The 27,009-nt window shown below is 45.7% G+C and overlaps 1 protein-coding gene and 1 long non-coding RNA gene across 3 annotated transcripts in view; both read right to left on the bottom strand.

The window, feature by feature from the left end:
* Positions 1-769: 769 nt before the first annotated feature.
* Positions 770-9,771, bottom strand: LOC309547656. Its single transcript, XR_014224978.1, has 2 exons — positions 9,739-9,771; positions 770-1,097 (listed from the first exon to the last, which is right to left on the bottom strand). It is a non-coding gene; the product is annotated as an uncharacterized lncRNA (long non-coding RNA).
* Positions 9,772-25,521: 15,750 nt separating this feature from the next.
* Positions 25,522-27,009, bottom strand: part of LOC309547575 (ecto-ADP-ribosyltransferase 5-like) — a 36,704-nt gene continuing 35,216 nt past the window's right edge. For both annotated transcript variants that reach the window (XM_082247446.1, XM_082247447.1), the window contains exon 5: positions 25,522-26,005. In XM_082247446.1, the coding sequence (XP_082103572.1) occupies positions 25,920-26,005 (86 nt within the window). In that variant the 3' untranslated portion in view covers positions 25,522-25,919. The remainder of the gene's footprint in view (positions 26,006-27,009) is intronic.

Genomic DNA, 27,009 nt, shown 5'->3' with positions numbered 1-27,009 from the left:
GACCTCGTGTAGGGACATTATTCCCACTGACCTTCTTCCCACTGATCAGCACACCTGTAGATAAAGTACCACAACCTGTAGATATATGGACACATTTCCATTTTTTTGGGCTGCCTAAGAGATTGTTTCATTGCGCCCTGAGAGATCTATCATTGCTTCTTTGGCTCAAAAAAAAAAGAAACAAATGGCCCCACTGCGTGATGTGTGAAAAAGGTTTGGAATGTAAAATTATTTTATTATATAGAATAAAAGTTACATTTTTTTGTCACTTGGGTTCAATCCACTAAGTTGTGCAATAAATTACATCCAAACACATAGAAAGTTTAAAATCAAGAATTATTGATGTAGATACAACAGGAGGTGCACCATGTTACGATGATTCTTTGATGTTGGTTGGGTTTGGTAGGTCCCATTAGAGGTTCTTTGTGTAACGATGATGGCTTGGTTTGGTAGGTCCCATTATAGGTTCCTTGTGTAATGATGTTGGTTGGGTTTGGTAGGTCCCTTTAGAGGTTCCCTGTGTAACGATGATGGTTTGGTTTGGTAGGTCCCATTAGAGGTTCCTTGTGTAATGATGTTGATTGGGTTTGGTAGGTCCCATTGAAGGTTCCCTGTGTAACGATGATGGTTTGGTAGGTCCCATTAGAGGTTCTTTGTGTAATGATGTTGGTTGGGTTGGTAGGTCCTATTAAAGGTTTCCTGTGTAACGATGATGGTTTGGTTTGGTAGGTCCCATTAGAGGTTCCTTTATGTAACAATGTTGATTGGGTTTGTAGGTCCCATTAGAGGTTCCCTGTGTAACAATGATGGTTTGGTTTGGTAGGTCCCATTAGAGGTTCCTTGTGTAATGATGTTGGTTGGGTTTGGTAGGTCCCATTAGAGGTTCCTTGTGTAATGATGTTGGTTGGGTTTGGTAGGTCCCATTAGAGGTTCCTTGTCTGATAAAGTCGGTGACATTCTTGGCTTCTAATGCATTAGGATTCGACAGCATGGTCCATTGGCACATTGCCCGCTTGCAATGAACGGGGAGGAGCAGGTTACCTCACACATCCCTCCTGTCCTCCTGCAGTGGTTGTCAAGCTCCTCACCAGCATCATCTAGAACAAAAAATGTCTAGTTAGAGAAAAAGAATACCAGTCTGCAAGAAAAAAAATGATCAGCGATCAAAAAAAAAAAAAAAATATTCTACCAAAAAATGCGTTCATTTAAAAAATACCCAACCTAGTTAAAGCCAATAGTTGCTACAGTAGCAATTGTTTTTAAAGAGTAGGCAAGAAAACTTTTTTCAAGCTCTGTGTCCTCATTGGGGAGATTACCCCTCACTTCCTGTCCTGTGACACCCATAGAAGAAATGAGAGGGGGCAGGTGTTACTAAGACAGAAAGACACAGAGCTGATAGATCTTCTAACTTCTCCCCAATGCAATTAAATAAATGTGTCTCTGATGCTGTGTCCATCCCCATGATTGAGAGGATTTAACATTTCCCTAGCACTAGGGCAGGAAGTGAGGTTAAATCAGGCAGGATGAAGGGAGGGATGGGCAGAGTGGCCGCATGCGACTCTGCAGCTGCTGGAGCAGCAGAATGTCCCGCTTTTGAGTGCCGTAAGTATAGCAATAACTTTGTATGTTAAAAACACAGGCCTATGAGGTGGACCTCATTGGACTTAAAACAGGCACATTTTAAGAGGGGGGGGGGGGGCTGAATTCCTGGAGTTCAGCGTTAATATTGTTTCCAACTTCCACACTTGATATTCCATCCTAGTAACATCAGTCCTTTAACTACTGGAGGAGAGGAGACTGAAGAAATGCTTCCTCCTACCTGCAGCAGACCAATGAGCAGGGCCGTTGCTTCCACTAGGCAAACTAGGCAGCCGCCTAGGGCGCATTGCAACCTAGGGGCGCAGCCATGAGTTGGCACTCTCTGTCCATCATGAATGATCCTTGTGAGCTGAGGGGAGGGGGTGGCAGTGGGGTGAGGAAGAATGGACAGAGGAAGATGCCAGGTGTCTGGGGCAGTGGCTGAACTACCAGGCCCTGGCTTTCCACCACTGTTGGGGGGGTGGGCCCAAGAGGCAGGATGGGAGCCCACAGGAGTGCTGCCTGCATGATGATCCTCTTTGGCTGGAGCTGAGTGGTGTAAACCCTGGGCAGGAAGTGACTCTCTGCACTGAGCTGGTGGGCAGCCGTTCATTTCCCTGGGTCGGTATTAAGCAGGGAGCAGAGGAGAGCTGAACCTGAGCCCAAGCTTGGCACTGGAGAGCGGCACCTTTACTGGAGCAGAAACAATGAGGCACCGGAATGGTCTGAGGAGGTTGGGGATTAGGGACGTGCGGAGTTCTCTGACTGCTGCTTCTCCCTTCACCAGGAGGCAGTTGGAGCTGTGGTGAGCACTGTGGTCCAGAAGAGGAGCGTCCTGGGAGAAGGAATCAGCAGGATCACGGTGAAGGAGGGCAGAGTGCGGACCACTCTCTTCATACCGCCCAGTGAGTGTCCCCAGAACAGGGGATCAGGGTCCCTGGGCGTGACATGGAGGTTCCCTGGTGTGAAAGGGAATCAGGGTCACCAGGTGTGCCATGGGGGTTAGGGGTCACCGGGTGTAACAGGATTTTGGTGTCACCAGGTGTGCCATGGGATATTGAGGTCCCTAGGTGTGACATGGAGGAACATCAGGTGCCCCTGGTGTGACATGGAGGATCATCGGGTCCCTTGGTGTGGCATAGAGGGACATTAGGGTCCCCAGGTGTGACATGGAGGAATATGGGGGTCACTGGGTATGACAGCATAACATAGAGGAGCCATCAGATCAGGGTCACTGGGTATGACATAGGGGAGTTTTTAACCCCTTCCCTTTTTATTTTATTTCTTTGGGGGTGGGGGCACAAGTAGCTGGTCTTGCCTAGGGCGTAAAATAGTCTAGCACCGGCCCTGCCAATGACATCATCTGAGCCTAGGTGACTTCATCTGAGTCTAGAAACTCAAAATAAAGTAGGCGCTATCCAACTCGGGAGGAGGATAGCGCCTACTTTATTTTGAGTTTCTAAAATTTTTTTGTGTTTCTCACTTAAAGGGTCAGCTTTCACGTTCACTTAATCACAATATATAAAGATTTTTTTGGAGTTTATGGTTGGCGCCATTTAATTGGTTATCGATCATCTGAGCCTAGGTCACATCATCTGGGCCTAAGCAAAGTCACTGACTGGAGCCTATTAATGATAAAAGGTGAAGCTTTTCTGAATGGTATTTTTTCTGTATATGGTGACCAGTTAGGAATTATTAAAGTTACTGACAGGTCCACCATAACCATCCTAAACTCATACTGACTCTCTCCTATTACATGGTCTGAGTGTCCTTCAACGATCTTCAAATATTGTAGACACGATGGGGGGTCAGGCTTATCGGCCTATAGTTTCCCACTTCCTAAAGTGAACCTATGCTTTGCCCATACAGGAACAGAGACAGGGGGCTCTTAATGGTTTTGCTATGGGGCCCCCATTAGATATAGATATGATCCTGATAAGGTTTAACTAACCATTGTCTGTTTCCAGTCTGGCCAGTGATGATATATGATAGCGGCAGCTGTCAAAGAGAGAAGAGGACTCGGAGTCCCTATAGCGTCATCTTCCCGGCTCAGATATCACCTAGGCGTCTTTCCCAACCCTTAGCAGCCCAGCCTTCAGTGTGCACCAACACCGGCCACACTACCGAATTCCCCACCAGAGTTTCCCGATTTCCCAATCTGGCAGACCCCTATGAATATGTACATTATTTAACAGGGGTTTCAAGAGAGAAAAAAAGAAAATGCAAGAAAACAGAATTCCGATCGTTTGATACTTTGTTAGCCTGTTGTGGTTCATGTAAACACAGCTGACCGTTCTTCTCTCTGGAATGATCACAGAGCCCCTGTGATCCTTCTATATAGGAACACAGCTCTCTATGGTCATTTCACAAGCCACGCCTCCCACGACAATTAGAATCACTCCCCTAGGCTCACGTTTAACCCTTTGATCACCCACAGGGTTAACCCCTTCCCTGCCAGTGTCATTATTACAGTAACAGTTGCATATTTTTAGCACTGATTACTGTAGTAATGTCACTGATATTTTGCGATTCGGCAATGCGTGACTTTAACGGACAATTGCGCGGTCGTGCAACGCTGTACACAAACAAATTTGACGTCCTTTTTTTCCCACAAACAGAGCTTTCTTTTGGTGGTATTTGATCACCTGTGCGATTTTTATTTTTTGCGCTATAAACAAAAAAAGAGCGACAATTTTGAAAAAATTATATTTTTCACATTTTTTTATATGAAATTCTCAAAAAAAAAAAAAAAAATGTACAAATCAAGATTTTTTAACATTTTAGGCCAATTTGTTTTCAGCTACATATTTTTGGTTAAAAAAAAAAAAATCGCAATAAGCGTATTTTGATTGGTTTGCGCAAAATTTATTGCGTTGACTAACTACAGGAAAGATTTCTGTCATTTTTATTGTTTTTTTTTTTTTTTAACTAGTAATGGCGGCAATCTGCAATTTTTTTTTTTGTGGGACTGCGACATTGCGGCGGACAGATCGGACCCTTGACTGACATTTTTGACACTTTTGGGGTTACCAGTGACATTACTACAGTAATCAGTGCTATAAATATGCATTGTTACTGTAATAATGACACTGGCAGGGAAGGGGTTAACTTTATTGGTGATCAAGGGGTTAAATGTATCCCTAGGGGCGTGATTCTAACTGTAGGGGGGCGTGGCTTGTAATGTAACCACAGAGACATACGATCCTATATAGCAGGATCGCATAACCTCTGTGCTTACATCAGGGAGAATGACAGACGGCTGTGTTTACATCAGCCGTCCGTCCTTCTCCCTCTCCTGCGGGAGATCGTGAGTTGCCAGCGGACATCGGAGCCACCGGTCACACGCGTGGGGAAGGCAGGGAACGAGTGGGGGGCGGGAGCGCACCTCCGGCGGCGCGCGCTCGCCCCCTACAGGCTCCTGGGCGAGCGACGTAGGTCTACGTCGCTTTGCCCAGGAGCGGCTGACTGCAGCAGTAAATAGTCGTGCGGCGGTCGGCAAGTGGTTAACAAAAACAGCGTTATTCCCAAATGTTACTCTGATAACACACACAGGCTTTGATTTCAGAAATATGTTTACAGTTCGAATTCGAATGGAATTCAATATAAAATTTGATTCGGATTTTAATTTGAATTTCTGAAATTCTGACAAATTTTGTTTCATTTTTTTCTGACATTTGGTAAACTTTTTGGTATTCGGATAAATCAGAATCTCCGAATAATGGAAAATTTGTCTAAATATTTATTTATTCGGGACGAAACACGCACGTCTAGCCCTGACCGGAAGTGATGTAATGCCATCACTTCCATATTAGACCATCACTTCTTCCAGACCATAGATACTCCCTGTCAGCTCTATGATTACCCGGCGGTACCGCTGGATCGGATACCAGGCTCACCAATCGCACGGGGGAGGCTGGAGGGGAGCTGGTGGGCGACAGGAAGGGGGGGGGGTCATCTCCTTCTGGCCCCTGGCCACTGTATGAAGGGGCACAGCTTTATAAATTCTGGCTTCCAAATGGAAACATCAGGAGTCAAGTTTTTTTGTTAAAGTATAACGAGAGGCAAAACCTTTTTTTTTTTTTTCAATTTTGGATCGGAATGGGATTAGAACCCCTTTTGGGTTTTTGTTGCTGTCTGTGCCCTTCACCCTCTAGCTTTATATTGTTGCCACTGAGAGTAAAAGAAAATCCCAAATTTTTGATTGTCACAGAACAGGAATAGAGGGGAAATCTTCCCATGGGGGACACTAGTTCTGGTGACAACCAGAGATTCCCTTTGGAGGGATTTCCTCTCTCGCTTCCTGTTGTGGCTATGGGGCAGGAAGTGAAAGGGAAAATCTCCCCAATGGGGACCCAGATGGCAAAATAAAAAAAACAAAAAACCTGAAGGGATATAACTCCTCCCCCCTTCTCTATCCAAAATGTAGAAAAGTTTTGCCTACTTTAAACAATTCATTACCCTGCTATAGCTGGAAGACAGTTGCAGTGCGGCTCTTTTATTCCTGAAGGGTGTCCAATGGTCGTCTTTCTAGTATCACGCCCCTGGGGTGTACATTCAGCGCGCGCTTTAATCACTGTATAGGGCCAATCACAGCTGATCACATGTAAACAGTTATTGGCATTCCTTTCCTCATACACTGTCACAGCGTGAGGAAGGCCAGTAACCAGCAAGTGTGACAGGGGACATTTACACCGATAATCAGTGCCCTGATTACCAATGCAGACCCATCAGTGCAAATCAGTGCTGCCCATCAGTGCCGCCTATCAGTGCCTCCTCATCAGTGCCTACCAATGTCACCTATCAGTGCCGCCTATTAGTGCCGTCTATCAGTGTCGCTTATCTGTGCCTATTAGTATCTCCTCATCAGTGCCCATCAGTGCCGCTCATCAGTGCCGATTGGTGTCTACTCATCAGTGCCCATTAGTGCCCATTAGTGTCTCCTCACCAGTGCCTATCAGTGCCGCCCCTCAGTGCCCATTACTGCCATATACCAGTGCAGCCTTATTAGTGCAGCCTTATCAGTGCCCATTAGTGCCCCCTATATGTGCCCATCACTGCTGTATACCAGTGCAGCCCCATCAGTGCCCATCAGTGCCACATATAGAGCAGCCTCATTAGTACCTCCTATCAGTGCCCATTAGTGCCACCTATCAGTGCCCATTAGTGTCCCCTCATCAGTGCCCATCAGTGCTGCCAATCAGTGCCCATTAATGCCACATACCAGTGCAGTCTTATCAGTGCTGCTTATCAGTGCACATTAGTGCCCCCTATAAGTACCCATCAGTGCTGTATACCAGTGCAGCCTCATCAGTGTCCATCTGTTCCGCATATAGTGCAGCCTCATTAGTGCCACCTATAAGTGCCCATTAGTGCCACCTATCAGTGCCCATTATTGTCTCCTCATCAGTGCCTATTAGTGCCACATACCAGTGCAGCCTTATCAGTGCTGCTCATCAGTGCCCATTAGTGGCCCCTATAATTGCCCATCAGTGCTGTATACCAGTGCAGCCTCATCAGTGCCCATCAGTGCTGCATATAGTGTAGTCTTATTAGTGCCTCCTATCAGTGCCCATTAGTTCTGCCTATCATTGCCGCTTATCAGTGCCCATCAGGGTCTCCTCATCAGTGCCCATTAGTTTCTCCCCATCAGTGCCGTCCTTCAGTGCTGCCCATCAGTGCCCCCTATAAGTGCCCATCAGTGCTGTATACCAGTGCAGTCTCATCAGTGCTGGCTATCAGTGCCCATTAGTGCCACATATAGTGCAGCCTCATTCGTGTCTCCTCATCAGTGCCTATTAGTGCCACCTATCAGTGCCCATCAGTGCTGCTTATCGGTGCCCATTAATGCCGCCTATCAGTGCTGCTTAAAAGTGCATATCAGTGCCGCATACCATTGCAGCCTCATCAGTGCCCATCAGTGCTGCTATCAGTGCCCATTAGTGTTGCCTATCAGTGCCTCCTCATCAGTGACCAGTGATGCCTCATCAGTGCCCATCAGTGAAGGAGAAAAATTACTTATTTGCAAAAACCTTTTTTTGTTTTTTAATTTTCGGTCTTTTTTTGTTTGCTTAGCAAAAATAAATAAAATAAAAACCTCAGCGGGGATCAAATATCACCAGAAGAAATTTCTATTTGTGTGATATGGGTGCAGTGACTGAGTAATTGTCATTCAGTGTGACAGCGCCGTAAGCTAATAATTGGCCTGGGCCCGGAGGGGGTGAAAGTGCCCGGTATTGAAGTGGTTAAATTAGAAATACAGTTTTCCCCCCAGCAAGCGGTGTCCCCCCTCCCCCCCGTCCTGGAAAATGAGAGGGACCCAATCACCGCTCTCCCAGACCGGTTGCGGCAGTTTCTCGGAGATTCTTGTTTTGTTGCATGTATAGAGATGGGATGAGGGGCCCTCTGCACTAATAACGGGGCCCCTATTACATATCCCACATATACCGTATTCTGTCATCACACTCACCTGCCGGGGGCCCTATTACATATCACACATACAGCATCTCACAAAAGTAAGTACACCCCTCAGATTTTTATAAATATTTTATTCTATCTTTTCATGTGACAACACTGAAGAAATGACACTTTGCTACAATGTAAAGTAGTGAGTGTACAGCTTGTATAACAGTGTAAATTTACTGTCCCTTCAAAATAACTCAACACACAGCCATTAATGTCTAAACCGCTGGCAACAAAAGTGAGTACACCCCTAAGTGACAATGTCCAAATTGGGCCAAATTAGCCATTTTCCCTCCCCGGTGTCATGTGACTCGTTAGTGCTACAAGGTCTCAGGTGTGAATGGGGAGCAGGGGTGGTAAATTCGGTGTTATCGCTCTCACTCTCTCATACTGGTCCCTGAAAGTTCAACATGGCACCTCATGGCAAAGAACTCTCTGAGGATCTGAAAAAAAGAATTGTTGCTCTACATAAAGATGGCCTAGGCTATAAGAAGATTGCCAAGACCCTGAAACTGAGCTGCAGCACGGTGGTCAAGACCATACAGCGGTTTAACAGAACAGGTTCCACTCAGAACAGGCCTCGCCATGGTTGACCAAAGAAGTTGAGTGCTCAGCATCATATCCAGAGGTTGTCTTTGGGAAATAGACGTATGAGTGCTGCCAGCATTGCTGCAGAGGTTGAAGGGGTGGGGGGTCAGCCTGTCAGTGCTCAGACCATACGCCGCACACTGCATCAAATTGGTCTGCATGGCTGTCGTCCCAGAAGGAAGCCTCTTCTAAAGATGATTCACAAGAAAGCCGCAAACAGTTTGCTGAAGACAAGCAGACTAAGGACATGGATTACTGAAACCGTCTCCTGTGGTCTGATGAGACCAAAATAAACTTATTTGGTTCAGATGGTGTCAGGCGTGTGTGGCGACAACCAGGTGAGGAGTACAAAGACAAGTGTGTCCTTCCTACAGTCAAGCATTGGTGGTGGGAGTGTCATGGTCTGGGGCTGCATGAGTGCTGCCAGCACTGGGGAGCTACAGTTCATTGAGGGAACCATGAATGCCAACATGTACTGTGACATACTGAAGCAGAGCATGATCCCCTCCCTTCAGGGAATGGGACACAGGATAGTATTCCAACGTGATAATGACCCCAAACACACCTCCTAGGTTACCATTGTCTTGCTAAAGAAGCTGAGGGTAAAGGTGATGGACTGGCCAAGCATGTCTCCAGACCTAAACCCTATTGGGCATCTGTGGGGCATCCTCAAACAAAAGGTGGAGGAGCGCAAGGTCTCTAACATCCACCAGCTCTGTGATGTCATCATGGAGGAGGGGAAGAGGACTCCGGTGGCCACCTGTGAAGCTCTGGTGAACTCCATGCCCAAGAGGGTTCAGCCGGTGCTGGAAAATAATGGCGGCCACACAAAATATTGACACTTTGGGCCCAATTTGGACATTGTCACTTAGGGGTGTACTCACATTTGTTGCCAGCGGTTTAGACATTAATGGCTGTGTGTTGAGTTATTTTGAGGGGACAGCAAATTTACACTGTTATACAAGCTGTACACTCACTACTTTACATTGTAGCAAAGTGTCATTTCTTCAGTGTTGTCACATGAAAAGATAGAATAAAATATTTACAGAAATGTGAGGGGTGTACTCACTTTTGTTAGATACTGTATATACCGTATTCTGTCATCACACTCACCGGCCAGGGCCCCTGCACAGTACAGGAGGAGGAGGAGGAGGGGGAGTGCAGAGCCGCGCATCTTCTGTCCCGCTTTCCTGATCCCCGAGGAGACAATGAAATAGATCTGGAAGATCCGGGTTGGCAATCCTATAAATAGCAACGCCCAGATCACCCATTAACCCCGTCACTGCTGGAAGACTGAGCAACAGATTAACCCCATCACTGCTGGATAACCGAGCAATGAATTAACTCCATCACTGCTGGATGACTGAGCATTGAATTAACCCCGTCACTGCTGGATGACTGAGAAATGAATTAACCCCATCACTGCTGGATGACTGAGCAATTAATTAATCCCATCACTGCTGGAAGACTGAGCAACAGATTAACCCCATCACTGCTGGATAACCGAGCAATGAATTAACCCCGTCACTGCTGGATGACTGAGCAATGAATTAACCCCGTCACTGCTGGATAACTGAGCAATGAAGTAACCCCATCACTGCTGGATAACTGAGCAATGAAGTAACCCCATCACTGCTGGATGACTGAGCCATGAATTAACCCCATCACTGCTGGATAATGTAATGGCGGCGATCAGTGATTTTTGCGATATTGCGGCGGACAGATCAGGCCCCTGACTGACATTTTTGACACTTTTGGGGGGACCAGTGACATTACTACAGTAATCAGTGCTAAAAATATGCACCGTCACTGTACTAATGACACTGGCAGGGAAGGGGTTAACACTGTGGGTGATCAAAGGGGTTAAATGTATGCCTAGGGGAGTGTTTCTAACTGTGCGGGGGGGGGGGGGCATGGCTTGTGAAATCATCATAGAGACATGTGATCCTATATAGAAGGATCACAGGCACTCTGTGATCATTCCAGAGAGAAGAACGGCCAGCTGTGTTTTTTTTTTTTTTTTTTAGAATTGTCACTCCTTTTTTGTTTATAGTGCAAAAAATAAAAATCGCAGAGGTGATCAAATGCCACCAAAAGAAAGCTCTATTTGTGGGGGGAAAAGACATCAATATTATTTGGGGTACAGCGTCGCACAATCGCGCAATTGTCCGTTAAAGTAACACAGGGCCAAATTGCAAAATATGGCCTGGTCATTAAGGGGGTAAATCCTTCCGGTCCAGAAGTGGTTAATGGGGGAAAACCTTCCGGTCTAGAATTGGTCACTTTAACTGAATTAGACCGATTGAGCTCCAGCAAGCTTGTTGAATCAGGGTAATGGATCGCCATCTGCTGGATAAAAAGAAGAATGCAACACATTTGGATGCTATGCCTGTATACATATACTGCTGTATACTATGTACAGTGCACAGTATATTCACTCACTGGCCACTTTATTAGGTACACCTGTTCAATCGCTTGTTCAAGTTCAAATCAAATGGGGGCAGGGACATACAAAGGTGTGCAGGAATTCCACGAAGAGAAGCATGAATCACTTCAAAGACATGCTGGGAGGTTAATTGAATCCGGTCTAAATTGGCCCTTCTATGTGTGTGTATGAATATGAGTTAGGGACATTAGATTGTAAGCTCCTTGAGGGTAGGGACTGATGTGAATGTACAATGTATATGTAAAGCTCTACGTCAATTGACAGCGCTATATAAATACCTGAAATAAATATATAAAATGAATGTCCCATTGAGGTTGGTATTACATAGAAGTTGGTAGGAACAGACAAAGGTGGGTAGGAATGCCCCATAAGGGTTGGGAATACATAAAGATGGCCAGAAATCCAACATGTTGGTCAGGAACAAAGGTGGGGAGGCATGTCCCATGGGGTGGGAACACACAAAGATGAATGGGAAAACACAAAGCAGGGTAGGCATGGCCCATGGGGGTCAGGAACACACAAAGGCGGGCAAGAATGTCCCATGGGCATTGGTAACATACAATGGTGGGTAAGAACGCTCCATGGGGGCAGGGATACACAAAGGTGGTTGAAAAAAAAAACAAAAGGTGTGCAGGAATTTCCCATGGCGTGAGAACATACAAAGGTGGGAAAGAATGCCCCAGAGGAGTTGGGAACACAAAAGGTGGGCAGGAATGCCTCACGGGGGTTGGTAACACTCAAAGGTGTGCCATTGGAGTTGGGAATACATAAGTATGTCTGCAGTCTCTGACCATCTCCTGTACTATGTCTGCAGTCTCTGACCATCTCTTGTACTATGTCTGCAGTCTCTGACCATCTCTTGTACTATGTCTGCAGTCTCTGACCATCTCCTGTACTATGTCTGCAGTCTCTGACCATCTCCTGTACTATGTCTGCAATCCCTGACCATCTCCTGTACTATGTCTGCAGTCTCTGACCCTCTCCTGTAGTATGTCTGCAGTCTCTGACCATCTCCTATAGTATGTCTGCAGTCTCTGACTATCTCCTGTAGTATATCTGCAGTCTCTGACCATGTCCTGTAGTATGTCTGCAGTCTCTGACCATCTCCTGTACTATGTCTGCAGTCTCTGACCATCTCCTGTAGTATGTCTACAATCTCTGACCATCTCCTGTAGTATGTCTGCAGTCTCTGACCCTCTCCTGTAGTACGTCTGCAGTCTCTGACCCTCTCCTGTAGTATGTCTGCAGTCTCTGACTATCTCCTGTAGTATGTCTGCAGTCTCTGACCATCTCCTGTAGTATGTCTGCAGTCTCTGACCATCTCCTGTAGTATGTCTACAGTCTCTGACCATCTCCTGTACTATGTCTGCAGTCCCTGACCATCTCCTGTAGTATGTATGCAGTTTCTATCTAACCATCTCCTGTAGTATGTCTGCAGTCTCTGACCCTCTCCTGTACTATGTCTGCAATCCCTGACCATCTCCTGTACTATGTCTGCAGTCTCTGACCCTCTCCTGTAGTATGTCTGCAGTCTCTGACCATCTCCTGTAGTATGTCTGCAGTCTCTGAATCTCTCCTGTAGTACGTCTGCAGTCTCTGACCCTCTCCTGTAGTATGTCTGCAGTCTCTGACCATCTCCTGTAGTATGTCTGCAGTCTCTGACCATCTCCTGTATCATGTCTGCAGCCTCTGACCATCTCCTGTAGTATGTCTACAGTCTCTGACCATCTCCTGTACTATGTCTGCAGTCTCTGACCATCTCCTGTAGTATGTATGCAGTTTCTATCTAACCATCTCCTGTAGTATGTCTGCAGTCTCTGACCCTCTCCTGTAGTACGTCTGCAGTCTCTGACCCTCTCCTGTAGTACGTCTGCAGTCTCTGACCCTCTCCTGTAGTATGTCTGCAGTCTCTGACCCTCTCCTGTAGTACGTCTGCAGTCTCTGACCCTCTCCTGTAGTATGTCTGCAGTCTCTGACTATCTCCTGTAGTATGTCTGCAGTCTCTGACCATCTCCTGTAATATGTCTGCAGTCTCTGACCATCTCCTGTAGTATGTCTGCAGTCTCTGACCATCTCCTGTAGTATGTCTGCAGCCTCTGACCATCTCCTGTAGTATGTCTGCAGTCTCTGACCCTCTCCTGTAGTATGTCTGCAGTCTCTGACCATCTCCTGTAATATGTCTGCAGTCTCTGACCATCTCCTGTAGTATGTCTGCAGTCTCTGACCATCTCCTGTAGTATGTCTGCAGCCTCTGACCATCTCCTGTAGTATGTCTGCAGTCTCTGACCCTCTCCTGTAGTACGTCTGCAGTCTCTGACCATCTCCTGTAATATGTCTGCAGTCTTTGACCATCTCCTGTAGCATGTCTGCAGTCTCTGACCATCTCCGTTGTATGTCTGCAGTCTCTGACCATCTCCTGTATTAAATCCACAGAATTATTTCCCGATTAGGGGAAGAGTAATTTCCGGTCTTTCTAACAACTTCAGGTAATGGTCCTGTTTTTTTGTTTTTTTTTGGGACAATTTTGGGCCCTCACCTTGTACCTCTTTTGGGGACTCCAACCTAGAAGTTCCTTCTTCTATCCTCCCAAGATTTTGGACTTGGTTCTCCTGTTTGTCATCTGATCCCTTGTGCGTTATTTTGGGACTTTGGCCATTGTTTGTGAGGTTCTGTCCTCGAGCCTCCGGCACCCAGCTGGCTTTTCTTTGATCTCCTGTATGCTTAGACATTCCTGTGTGTTTGATTGGCTAAATAAGATACTCGATAAGTGAACATTTCCACCCCCAGAAGAAGACGTTATGTCGAAACGCGTTGGGGTCTCTTTGTTCACATATCTCCATTGCATTGTGTAAGCTGGGGGTCCACCCCATGCATTTATCTTCAGCCTTGTGTCTGTATGAGTTTTGGCATTTATTCACCTTCATTGTTCATTAGCTGCCTTTAACCGGTTCCCGACCGGCCACCGCCTTTTTACTGCGGCAATGTGGCTCTGCTGCGCAAATCGACGTAGGTATATGTCGGTCGCGCGCCTGCAGCTAGGGGCGAGCGAGCGCCACCGTGTCAGCTCAGCAGCGGGGAATCCGATGCACGGGGCAGGCGGCTCCGATTGCCTCCTAACACCCGCGATCGCTCCCCGCTGAGAGAGAAGGACGGTCGGATGTTGTAAACACAGCCGACCGTCCTTCTCTCTGGAATGATCACAGAGCACCTGATCCTTCTATATAGGAACACAGGTCTCTATGATCTCTATGATCATTTCACAAGCCACGCCCCCCCTAGGCTCACATTTAACCCTTTGATCACCCACAATGTTAACCCCTTCCCTTCCAGTGTCATTATTACAGTAACAGTGCATATGTATAGCACTGATTACTGTAGTAATGTCACCGGTCCCCCCAAAAGTGTCAAAAATGTCAGTTAGGGGTCCGATCTGTCCGCCGCAATGTCGCAGTCCCGCTAAAAATCGCTGATCGTCGCCATTACTAGTAAAAAAAAAACAATAAAAATGACATAAATCTTTCCCGTACTTAGTAGATGCGACAACTTTTACGCAAACCAATCAAAATACGCTTATTGCGATTTTTTTTTTTTTACCAAAAAATATGTAGCAGAATACAAATTGGCCTAAAATGTTAAAAAATATTGATTTTACATTTTTTTTTTTAGAAATGTCATATAGCAGAATGTGAAAAATATTGTTTTTTTTTTTTCAAAATTGTCGCTCTTTTTTTTTTGTTAATAGCACAAAAAATAAAAATCGCAGAGGTGATCAAATACCACCAAAAGAAAGCTCTATTTGTGGGAAAAAAAGGATACCAATTTTTTTTGGGTACAGCAATGCACGACCGCGCAATTGTTCGTTAAAGTAACGCAGTGCCGAATCGCAAAATATGGCCTGGTCATTAAGGGGGCAAATCCTTCCGATCCAGAAGTGGTTAAAGAGGAGCCAAAAAGAGCTCAAGTTTCCTAATCATCCCAGCAGCCTGCCTAGGAGGATTCTACGTCAATAATATACTGGATAATATCTGAGGAGCAGCTCCTGTGTCCCCGAGAAGTGACAACACATTGAGGTCAGGAATAATCCATTTTTATTACATTCAGTAAGGACACATCAAGGAGACAATTCCTATAGTTAGAGATTTGTAAAGTGTTGAATAAATCCTGCATAATAATAATAATAATAATAATAATAATAATAATAATAATAATAATAATAAATGTCATAGGAAAATATTATCTAAAATAATAATATCAATTACAGATTACCATTGGATTAAATAATTCGTAAAATGATTTAAAGATGGTACCAGCAGCCTTAATCATTTTTTATTTTTGCAAACTTTACAGCAATGGGGAAACATTTTCACCTTTTTTTTTGTGCAACATTAAAGCCCACGGCAGCTCTCTTCTTTTTTTTTAACCCCCAGCTCGTGTGAAAACAAAAACAAAAAAAATGCAGCCCCTGCATTTATAGCTGTCCCTTGTAGTTCCTCTTCTCTGCCACAAGATGCCCTCAGTCTTCCAGTTTGAATGATGCCTGGCATTCTTCATCCTGGAAGACTGGGGGCAGGACTGTAAGTGCAGAACGTCATGGACCCAACACCCCCCCCCCCCCCCCGAGGGGTCACCACTCACCACTATGGAACCTCATACGGAAATACAATAATTAAGGGATTGGCGCTGAAGTCATCACGTGAAGGCTGCTCTCTGAGTCACAATAATAATAAATGTCATAGGAAAATATTATTTAGGATAATAATATCAATTACAGATTACTATTGGATTAGACAATTAGTAAAATGATTTCAAGATGGTACCGGCAGCCTTAATAATTTTTTAATTTTTTAAACTTTACAGTGAAGTGGAAACATTTTCACATTTTTTTTTATGTAACTTTAAAGTTGAAGGCAGGGCTAATTTTATTTTTTTGAGCCCCCAGCTTGTGTGAAAACAAAAAAAATGCAGTCCCTGCATCTTTAGCTGTCCCTTGTAGTTCCTCTTCTCTGCCACAAGATGCCCTCAGTCTTCCAGGTTGAATGACGCCCGGCATTCTTCATCCTGGAAGACCGGGGGCAGGACTGTAAATGCAGAACATCATGGACCCACCCCCGAGGGGTCACCACTATGGAGCCCTATACGGAAATACAATAATTAAGGGATTGGCGCTGAGGTCATCACGTGAAGGCTGCTCTCTGAGTCACAATAATAATAAATGTCATAGGAAAATATTATGTAAGATAATATCAATTACAGATTACTATTGGATTAAATAATTAGTAAAATGATTTAAAGATGGTACCGGCAGCCTTGCTGGATTGGGATGTCTCCTTGCTGAATATTTGGGGCCATCTCTTTGCTGGATTGGGATGTCTCCTTGCTGAATATTTTAGGCCATCTCTTTGCTGGATCGCAATGTCTCTTTGCTGAATATTTGAGGCCATATTTTTGCTGGATTGTAATGTCTCTTTGAATTTCTGAGGCCATCTCTTTGCTGGATTGGGATGTCTCTATGCTGAATTTCTGAGGCCATCTCTTTGCTGGATTGGGATGTCTCTTTGATGAATATTTGAGGCCATCTCTTTGCTGGATTGGGATTTCTCTTTACTGAATATTTGGTGCTGTTACTTTGCTGGGTTGGATTCATTTTCATATATTAAGTTGTAGGAGTGTTAAAATAAAATTGTGTGCACTGAAGGACTCGGTGGGATGGCCAGTGGGCGGATTCAGTGGGACGGGCAGAGGGCGGGGCCCTGGGGAATATTGTTTGTCAGGCCGGAGAGGGGCCCAGTCCCAAAGCTGTGTAGGGGGCCCCAAAATTTCTGATGGCTTCCCTGGCAGTACTACTAAGCAAGAGGCATAGGCTGCATATGTAATGAGCAAATATGACTGCCCCCCTCCTCCCCCCTCCACACACACATATATATATACTGTATAATTAGAAAAATATACATAGAAATAAGCTTTTTTTTTTTAAGTAAACACTTACTGTACATGCATTAATAAAAATACATTAAACTGATTTCCTACAAATATTTCTAAGAAAATAATTACATTTTCCCATTTAAGGTACACTATATTACCAAAAGTATTGGGACGCCTGTCTTTACACACACATGGACTTTAATGGCATCCCAGTCTTAGTCCGTAGGGTTCAATTTTGAGTTGGCCCACCCTTTGCAGCTATAGCAGCTTCAACTCTTCTGGGAAGGCTGTCCACAAGGTTTAGGAGCGTGTCTATGGGAGTGTTTGACCATTCTTCCAGAAGTGCATTTGTGAGGTCAGTTGCTAAAGTTGGATGAGAAGGTCTGGCTCGCAGTCATCCTAAAGGTGTTCTATCAGGGTGAGGTCAGGACTCTGTGCAGGCCAGTCAAGTTCCTCCACCACAAACTCACTCATCCATGTCTTTATGGACCTTGCTTTTTGCACTGGTCCAAATCATTTGTTGGAGGGGGGAATATGGTGTGGTGCAAGAAAGGAGAGAGCGGCGCCAGCTTAGTATAGTACAAGTTTATGTAACACTGTTAAAATTGGTGACTCACTGTCCGAGGTTGGGTGAGACCGGTACACAAAGACTGTTAGGGTCATCCATCTTCCTCTTCCAGGATAGTGGTCATAGGAGAAGGTGGTGAGGTTCCAGAGGTATAGCCGAGCCGCTGTGGGGCTGCTAGTTGTCACTGGCCGCGGCGGAGCATGCACATCAGGGCTCCGGCTGCCGACTTCTGATCCCTGATGACATCACTTCCTGGCAGGAGAAAAATAGGGGTTGCACGCGTTCGGAGCATCCGTGCTCCTTCGTCAGACGACCCCTATTTTTCTCCTGCCAGGAAGTGATGTCATCAGGGATCAGAAGTCGGCAGCCGGAGCCCTGTTGTGCATGCTCCGCCGCGGCCAGTGACAACTAGCAGCCCCACAGCGGCTCGGCTATACCTCTGGAACCTCACCACCTTCTCCTATGACCACTATCCTGGAAGAGGAAGATGGATGACCCTAACAGTCTTTGTGTACCGGTCTCACCCAACCTCGGACAGTGAGTCACCAATTTTAACAGTGTTAAATAAACTTGTACTATACTAAGCTGGCGCCGCTCTCTCCTTTCTTGCATCTCTCAGGGCTTCTCCGCGCTTCAGCCGGCTGCCGCGGACTATAGCTTCCCTACAGTACCAAACTTTGTTCCCCCCCCACGCAGCCCCATAACCCCCCCCCTCCCATCCACCCACATTCCTTGTACCACCTTGGGATATTAGAAGAGCGCCATGACACCCCCCACTTTCAGGAATATGGTGTGGGGTTGTTTTTCAGGGGTTGGGCTTGGCCCCCGTAGTTCCAGTGAAGGGAACTCTTATGGACCTTGCTTTGTGCACTGGTGTGCAGTCATGTTGGAACAGGAAGAGGCCATCCCCAAACTGTTCCCACAAGGATGGGAGCATGAAATTGTCCAAAATGTCTTGGTATGCTGAGGCCTTGATAGTTCCCTTCACTGGAACTAAGAGGCCAAGCCCAACCCCTGAAAAACAATCCCCCACCACAATCCCCCCTCCACCAATTAATTTGGACCAGTGCACAAAGCAAGGTCCATAAAGACATGGATGAGCGAGTTTTGGGAGGGGGAACTTGACTGGCCTGAACTCAACCCGATAGAACACCTTTGGGAGGAATTAGAGCGGCGACTGCGAGCAAGGCCTTCTTACCCAACATGAGTGCCTGACCTTACAAATGCGCTTCTGGAAGAATGGTCAAACATTCCCATAGACACACTCCTAAACCTTGCGGACAGCCTTCCCAGAAGAGTTGAAGCTGCTATAGCTGCAAAGGGTGGGCCAACTCAATATTGAACCCTACGGACTAAGACTGGGATGCCATTACTGTTCATGTGCGTGTAAAGGCAGGCGTCCCAATACTTTTGATAACATAATGTATTTGTTATTATACTGTATTTCTGTCAGTTTTTACTGAGATGTGTAGGAAGATATGGCAGTGTATCTTCCTATGTCAAGCCGTGTATGCCTTGAAAAATTCTATTGTATTATATCTTATTATAGTTTTATGTTTTTGTTTTTGACATGTTAAGTTGTATATATGTAAGTCTATCTACCTATTGATATATATATATATATGTATCTTTAAACCATTAAAAATAAAATAGAATCTATTTGTCACTTGTCTATCTCAGTATACTCCCAATACTGTAAACATAGATTGTAATATCATCTCCACAATGATACCCTTTCACCCCCACAATGATACCATTTCATCCCCATAATACCCCTATCCTTCTCCAAAACACTTCCAGGTTTATCTCTAATGCCTCTATGTAGCCCAGATTGTCCAAAAATGCCCCATAGAGCCCCTAACACCTTATAATGTAATACTGTATATGACCCCATAATATTGATCAGTGTCTCATATGACTCCCAATGGCTCCATAACATGATAGGTTCATTTTGATATGGTTCAGTTGGCCGGATGGCCTTGGGGTATGGTCCTTTTGGACCAACTAATTTGGCGCACCTGAAGAACGAAAAATGGTATCACATTTTTTACCATGATTTTCCTTTCCTGGGACCAATCCATGGCAGCATAAGTGTGGTAGTAGCCCCATCTACTTCCACCCACATGACCAGTGCCGCCATATTGCCCCAAAATGATGCTCTATAATGTATTGTATGACCCCAAATGCCCATAATACTGACTTGTTTCTCATAATAATATCTATGTAAATAGATATTAAGGCTGAGAGCACTGACCGGTGTTATCTGGCGGGGGGGGGACCTTCCCCATGTCAGAACACAATAGCTCAGTGGAGGAAATCACTGTACGAACATTGGATAGTTAGTAAAGGATCTCCTCTCAAGCTCTTAAATTTTATTTTCGCTGGGTTTAACGAAAATAAACATTCTAGCGTGCACCACGCTTCAAAGTATTCTGTCCAGTTCTGGTCGCCAGTCCTCAGGAGGGATGTGTTGGAGCTGGAGAGAGTCCAGAGAAGGGCAACTAAACTAATTAGGGGATTGGAGGACCTTATGAAGAGCGTCTGCAATCGCTTGATTTATTCTTCCTGGAGAAGAGACGCCTGAGAGGGGACATGATAGCAATTTATAAATACCTTAATGGTGATCGCAGCATAGAAAAAAAACTATTCAGTCGAAAGAATTGCATGAGGACTCGAGGGCATACAATGCGATTGGAGGAGAAGCGTTTTAACCTCAGGCAATGCGGGGGGTTCTTTACTGTTAGGGCTACAAGATTGTGGAATTCTCTACCACAAGAGGTGGTTTCTGCGGGTAGTATGGTGGCTTTCAAAAGACTCTTAGACTTACATCTCAAGGATCAGGACATTCAGGGGTATGAGAGATGATTAAGGCCACACACACCTACACAGGTTGAGCTAGATGGACTATTGTCTTTATTCAACCTCAACTACTATGTAACTATGTCAAGTCAGAATTTTTTTTTGTCGTTTTCGGATGGAGTCTGAGTGGGTTATAATCTCTGCCAGGTTTTGTTTTGCTGTCTGCCCAAGCTGGGGAGATTCATCCTCTCTATTTGTTCTGGTGACCCCGGTATCCAAAATGAAAGTGGTGGGAGGTCAAAATGTCACCAGAACTGGAAATGAGAGACACTCATTTTCCTGACAGCTAACTAGGAGGGGACACGGCCTAACTCAAGAGAGATTTTAAAAACACTTCCAAAACTTTTGGATTTTATGAAGCGTTGCTTTATTTACTTTGCCTTTAGATCTAATTCTGCAGGTTCAGAGCTACTGTACCTACCCCGCAGCTCTATACAAGTCTTTATGAACACTGAAAAATTTTGTCAAAAGCAAGCACTTTTCCTGGAATTATGCAATATATGAATTGCTTTGGAGTTTCAGTATACTGACCCTTCTTACTTTACTGGCAGGACTTTCCTAGTATGTTCTAGAACAGGAGTTCCCAAACTGTGGGTCGGGACCCACTGGTGGGTCGCGAGCTGCGTTTGAGTGGGACACGCTGAACCGGAAATCACTGAGAGAGGGCCCGCTTAAATTGTGCTGTCCGAGCCCGCGAAAATTCCAGAGAGCCAGAGCAGTCAAATCGCGATAAATTCAGGACCCCCCAAGCAGTTTACGGAGGCTGGTCTGCATTTTCAGCGAGGAGGATACTTGCATCAGTGAGTACGTATGTGGGCTGTTATGTAGAACTAGACATTAAGCCCGCTAGAACATATGTGGTCAAACATTTGTAAAAACAGACTTAGCAGTAAATCCACACGAGCGTGCGCCTGCGCCCACCCGCCGCTTCAACAGTTTTGCCCGGCCGCCCGAAGTCTCTGTTCTCCAAGTCCCAACGGCTGTCCGTGGGGCACATGCGCAGTAGTGCAATCCCATAGACACAGGGACTGGACGCAGAGACACTTGTACTTTAAATGTATAGATATGTTCATGGGATGCAGAGCCAGCTCCTCAGTCCTGCTGATGGCAGCGGTATTGGCTAGACTGGCGGCAGGATTCTTTCAGCTACAGCGTGCAGAGATGGCAGCCTTGGTGTCATAGGAGGACCAGGTGGCCCGGCAGTGTCATGAGTTCATGGCAGCTCCTCATTATGGAGACTCTGGGTGAGGTGTGCTGGGCCCTGGAGAGGGCAAACAGGGGCTTCACCTTTACTGTGGACCGCTGGGAGAGGAAGGAGGGTGAGTGCCATATAGCCTGCTGATCACTGTCCTGGGGTGGTTGATTTCGGTCCTCTGCCTGCCTTATACTGTCTATGAGGGTGCTGATTACTTACAACTCCGCTTATATGCCACAGGTTTCTTTTTTTTACTTAAAACATCTGGAAAGTGTATTCAATAATGAATTGAAAAGTAGTAAATTGATATTTTTAATTTAACATCCCCCTCCCTTTAAAATATGCATTATTATTTGCATTTATATAGCGCCAACAAATTCTGTAGCGCTTTACAATATTAAATTACAAGCAAGTGGGTCCTGAAAAATAACTGTATTCAGAAGTGGGTCTCAGCCTAAAAAAGTTTGGGAAGCCCTGTTCTAGAACATTGATTCTCAACCACCAGTCGGCAGCCTGCTTCTTCCCAGGCCTTCTGCCAGCTTCTGATCCCTTAACCTAAAACAGTGCCTCACAGCTGCTATACTGTCCCCAACCTCTCATAGTGTAATTGCCTGCAGTGCCTATCTAACCCCCACATTGCCCCTAAGCCCCCTGAAAGCCTTTAGTCCCCACAGTGCCTCTCTCCTCCTGGGCCTACAACCAGCTACAGAACCCCTGACCTAAGAGAGTGCCTAAAAGCTCCCATAGTGCCTGCAACCTCCGGTGCAGTGCCTCTTAACTCGCCCATAGTACCCCCTGGCCCCTAAGAGCCTTCAGCCTCCATAGTTCTTCCCTCCGTCTGAGCCTCCAGCCAGCTGCAGATCTCCTAACCTATAACAGTGTCTCCCAGTTCCCATAGTGCCCCCAACCTCCCATAACTGCCTGCAGTGCCCTTCAACCCCCCCACAGTGCCCTCAGGCCCCCCTAAGAGCCCTCAGCTCCCACAGCACCCCCGCCAACTGCCCACAGTGCCGTCGGGTTCTCTGGGGGCCCTTAACCCCCATAGCGCCTCTTGAACTTCCAAAAGTGACACCCAGTCTCCCAGAGGGCCCACCAGCCTGCTGCAGATCCACCAACCACCTATAGGGCATCAACCTCCAACAGTGTCCCATCGTTTTTTCTAGCCCCCACAGTCTCCTCTAGTCTTCCACAGTGTCCATGCAAAACCCCCAACCTCCTAGAGAGATTCCAGGCCCATCAGAAACCTCAACCGCCCCTCCACCCCCACAGTGACACCCAGCCCCATTCAGAGCATCCAGCATTTGCATACTTTTATTGTGTGAGTATAAACTTGTTTTGTTTACTATTGGGTTTTGGAAGAATTTACAGTGCCCTGGTTTTAATAGGGTTGAGAACAAGAAAAGATCCCTGAAATATTTTCCCACTGTAGTTGGCGTGTAACAGCAGCCTGGAAGACTGTATTTGGATTGCTCTTTGCACAGCACGGAGTTTTATCTCTAATGGGTTTTGCCTTTCTAATGCTGGAGCGGAGAGAAGAATATAGCTGTGATTTGCTACTGTTTTTAGAATTTGTTAATTCTTGTGAAATTTACAGGGTAGCGCAATGTTCTCAACACTTGGAAGAAAAGGCCATTGTGCCCTACGTCTTCTCCTTCCCATAGGAACGCAGGACAATGGGACTTTGTGAATGTTATCCTAATTGCAGCTGTAGGCAGTTTGGACAGAAGCCCATTGAGGGCTCGGACAAACAGGTTCTCTCAGCCCAACTTGTGCAATTGTGGCCTTGCTGCATGTAAGAGACCTGACCTCTTGGCTGAACGAGGCAATGACCGTTTCCCCCTATCAGAGGGTGATCGCCCCTTATCTTTTTTGTTGGAGGCTTTGCAACAGATCCTACGCCCTACCACACAGAAACAGGCAGTTCGAGGGATAAAGAGTGGAGTTGAATTACTAGAAATGGTTCAGGAGCACCAATCAATGTTTTTGAGGACTGGCTGGTGATCATGCATTTGGGTCTTTGCAGGATAAAGCCCTGTACACACGCATTGTTGGCCAACCGATCGGCCGTCTTTTGTCCAGTGTTGTTTGTTGGTTGAAATGTGCTCTAGACTTGCACTGGACTTTTGTTGGCCAACAAAAACCAACTTCAGAAGTGATGTCATGTGATGGTTGACTTTCCGTGTGTTTTTCTTCTCTGAGCATGCCCAGTCTTGCTCATCTGATTTTTGTCTGCCGAATTCTGTACTGACTGAGGAACAATCGGCCATTCTTTGTTGGCCAACAAAAATTTTATAGCCTGCACACCAGATTTTTTTTGGCCGAAAATTCGCAGTTGGTTGTCAGAAGCATCATACTAACAAGCCTACAATTGGCAGATCGGACGTTGGCCGACAATTTACGGCCAACAATCTGTGCGTGTGTACGGGGCTTTAGTGTGACAATGGTTTTAATGTGGAGCAGTTTCCAGGTGTAAATAATCACCTGTGTCCCAATTGAAGACACAATGGGAAGTGAGAGGGAATTTCCCCATAATGTGAAAAAACCCCACCCTTAACAGTTGCCCATTGAAAGATTCCACCTTTCATCTGGTGACAACTGTATATTTTGGATTACCCATCACCAGTACCGAGACAGGGTTGTGCAGTGCCCAGGGCAAGGATCCAGAATTTTCCCCCCTTCCCCACTGTAATGTATGCTGCAGAATGGGTGTACCACTCTGCATCCATTCTTTGGCCCCCTTGCATCCCTGTGCCCAGGTCAGCTTCCCTACCGCCCTCCCCTTGTCCCAGCCCTGCCCATTACATTCTAGTCACTAGGACTAATTGAGAGTGTGAACCTAACAGAGGTTCTAGCCCTTCCATATTAAAAAAGCAGAGTAAGCTATGACTTTAGATACATTTTGTAGGTGTACCCAGTGGAAGATTTCACCTCTAAGCCTGTGCTGGTAACAACCTAAAAATGTAAAGTAGCTCTACATGCCCAAAGAAGCCGGCGCGTGTGATCGGCGGACCCGATGTCCGCCGGTCACTCGCGATCGTCGGGTGGAGAGGGATAAAGGCAGGCGGCTAATGTAACAGAGCCGCCTGTCATTCTTCCCTGTGTAACAGCACAGATCATATGGTCCTGCTATGTAGGACCGTTGAGCTGTGCTGTTACACACACAGCCACATCCAATCACAGTTAGAAGCACGCCCCTAGGGACACACTTAACCCCTCCTTCTCAAATAAAGTTAACCCCTTCCCTCCCAGTGTCATTTTTACACTAACAGTGCATATGTATAGCACTGATTACTGTAGAAATGTCACTGGTACCCCCAAAAGTGTCAAAAATGTCAGTCAAGGGTCCGATCTGTCCGCCGCAATGTCGCAGTCCCACACAAAAAATTGCAGATCGCCGCCATTACTCGTTAAAAAAAAACAATAAAAATTACAAAAATCTTTCCCTTAGCTAGTAAACGCAAAAACTTTTGCGCAAACCATCAAAATACTCTTTTTGCGATTTTTTTACCAAACATATGTAGCAGAAAACAAATTGGCCTAAAATGTTAAAAAATTTTGATTTTTACATTTTTTTGGGGGGGGGATTTCATATAAAAAAAATGTGAAAAATATTGTTATTTTTGCAAAATTGTCGCTCTTTTTTTCTGATGATCAAAAAATCGCACAGGTGATCAAATACCACCGAAAGAAAGCTCTGTTTGTGGGAAAAAAAGGACGTCAAATTCGTTTAGGTACAGCGTCGCACGACCGCGCAATTGTCTGTTAAAGTCACGCAGTGCCGAATCGCAAAATAGGCCCTGGTCAGGAAGGGGGTAAAATCTTCCGGGGCTTAAGTGGTTAAAGGGAACACAGCCTACAAAAAAGTAACAAAGAGGTTTTAATCCTTCTCTGTCCCACTTAAAACTAAAAAAAGGTTTTGCATTTAGTAATACTTTTAGATTTCTGCTTGCTTTGTGTACCGGTGGGTGAACTTGTGCATTAATAAAAGCCGATCAGAAGACCTAATTCCTTCACTCTCTTCAAAACTAGCACAAAAATTTTGGCCTGGAGTTCCACCTTATCCCCTGCATGTTGTACACCATGCCTGATTCATGTTGTGACATTGCATTTCAACAGGATTGGAAGCAGCAAGAACTGGTCATTACAACTTAAGAACTAAGATAATGACACCCATAAGTGCTATAATACTGGGTGTCAGCTGAAGATAAAGTCAAGAAAAACATGTTATGATCTCCTGGAGGAGAACCTGTCCATATTGCTTCACAGTGTATGACAGTAGGGAGGTCATTGGGTTTATCATCTTCTTAACACTCAGTTATGTCCTTCATGATGAAGATCAGTACAGAGATGGAGAGTGCTATCACTGCTGATGAAAACAGCTCCTTCGTACCTAAAATGAGAAGAAACTAGTTGATAATCTTCATTATATGATGAATAATAGCCATTGAGAAATGACTGTTCATTAAAGAATAGAAGGATCTTATCTTGACCGTACTAATTACATTCACCCCCTGGGTTTCACACCCTCCATAAGGCAGAAAATTCTCTGATCCTGCCCATCACCCCCTGGGTTTCACACCCTCCATAAGGCAGAAAATTCTCTGATCCTGCCCATCACCCCCTGGGTTTCACACCCTCCATAAGGCAGAAAATTCTCTGATCCTGCCCATCACCCCCTGGGTTTCACACCCTCCATAAGGCAGAAAATTCTCTGATCCTGCCCATCACCCCCTTGGTTTCACACCCTCCATAAGGCAGAAAATTCTCTGATTCCCGCCCATCACCCCCTGGGTTTCACACCCTCCATAAGGCAGAAAATTCTCTGATCCTGCCCATCACCCCCTGGGTTTCACACCCTCCATAAGGCAGTGAATTCTCTGATCCTACCCATCACCCCCTGGGTTTCACACCCTCCATAAGGCAGAAAATTCTCTGATTCCCGCCCATCACCCCCTGGGTTTCACACTCTCCATAAGGCAGAAAATTCTCTGATCCTGCCCATCACCCCCTGGGTTTCACACCCTCCATAAGGCAAAAAATTATCTGATCCTGCTCATCACCCCCCGGGTTTCACACCCTCCATAAGGCAAAAAATTCTCTGATCCTGCCCATCACCCTCTGGGTTTCACACCCTCCATAAGGCAGAAAATTCTCTGATCCTGCCAATCACCCCCTGGGTTTCACACCCTCCATAAGGCAAAAAATTCTCTGATCCCGCCCATCACCCCCTGGGTTTCACACCCTCCATAAGGTAAAAAATTCTCTGATCCTGCCCATCACCCCCTGGGTTTCACACCCTCCATAAGGCAGAAAATTCTCTGATCCTGCCCATCACCCCCTGGGTTTCACACCCTCCATAAGGCAAAAAATTCTGATTCCCGCCCATCACCCCCT

This window comes from Pelophylax lessonae (genome assembly GCF_965119305.1).
Source record: "Pelophylax lessonae genome assembly, chromosome: 2".
NCBI lineage: Eukaryota > Metazoa > Chordata > Amphibia > Anura > Ranidae > Pelophylax > Pelophylax lessonae.
The sequence above is the reverse complement of the archived record's forward strand: the minus strand, read 5'-3'. Positions and strand labels throughout refer to the sequence as shown.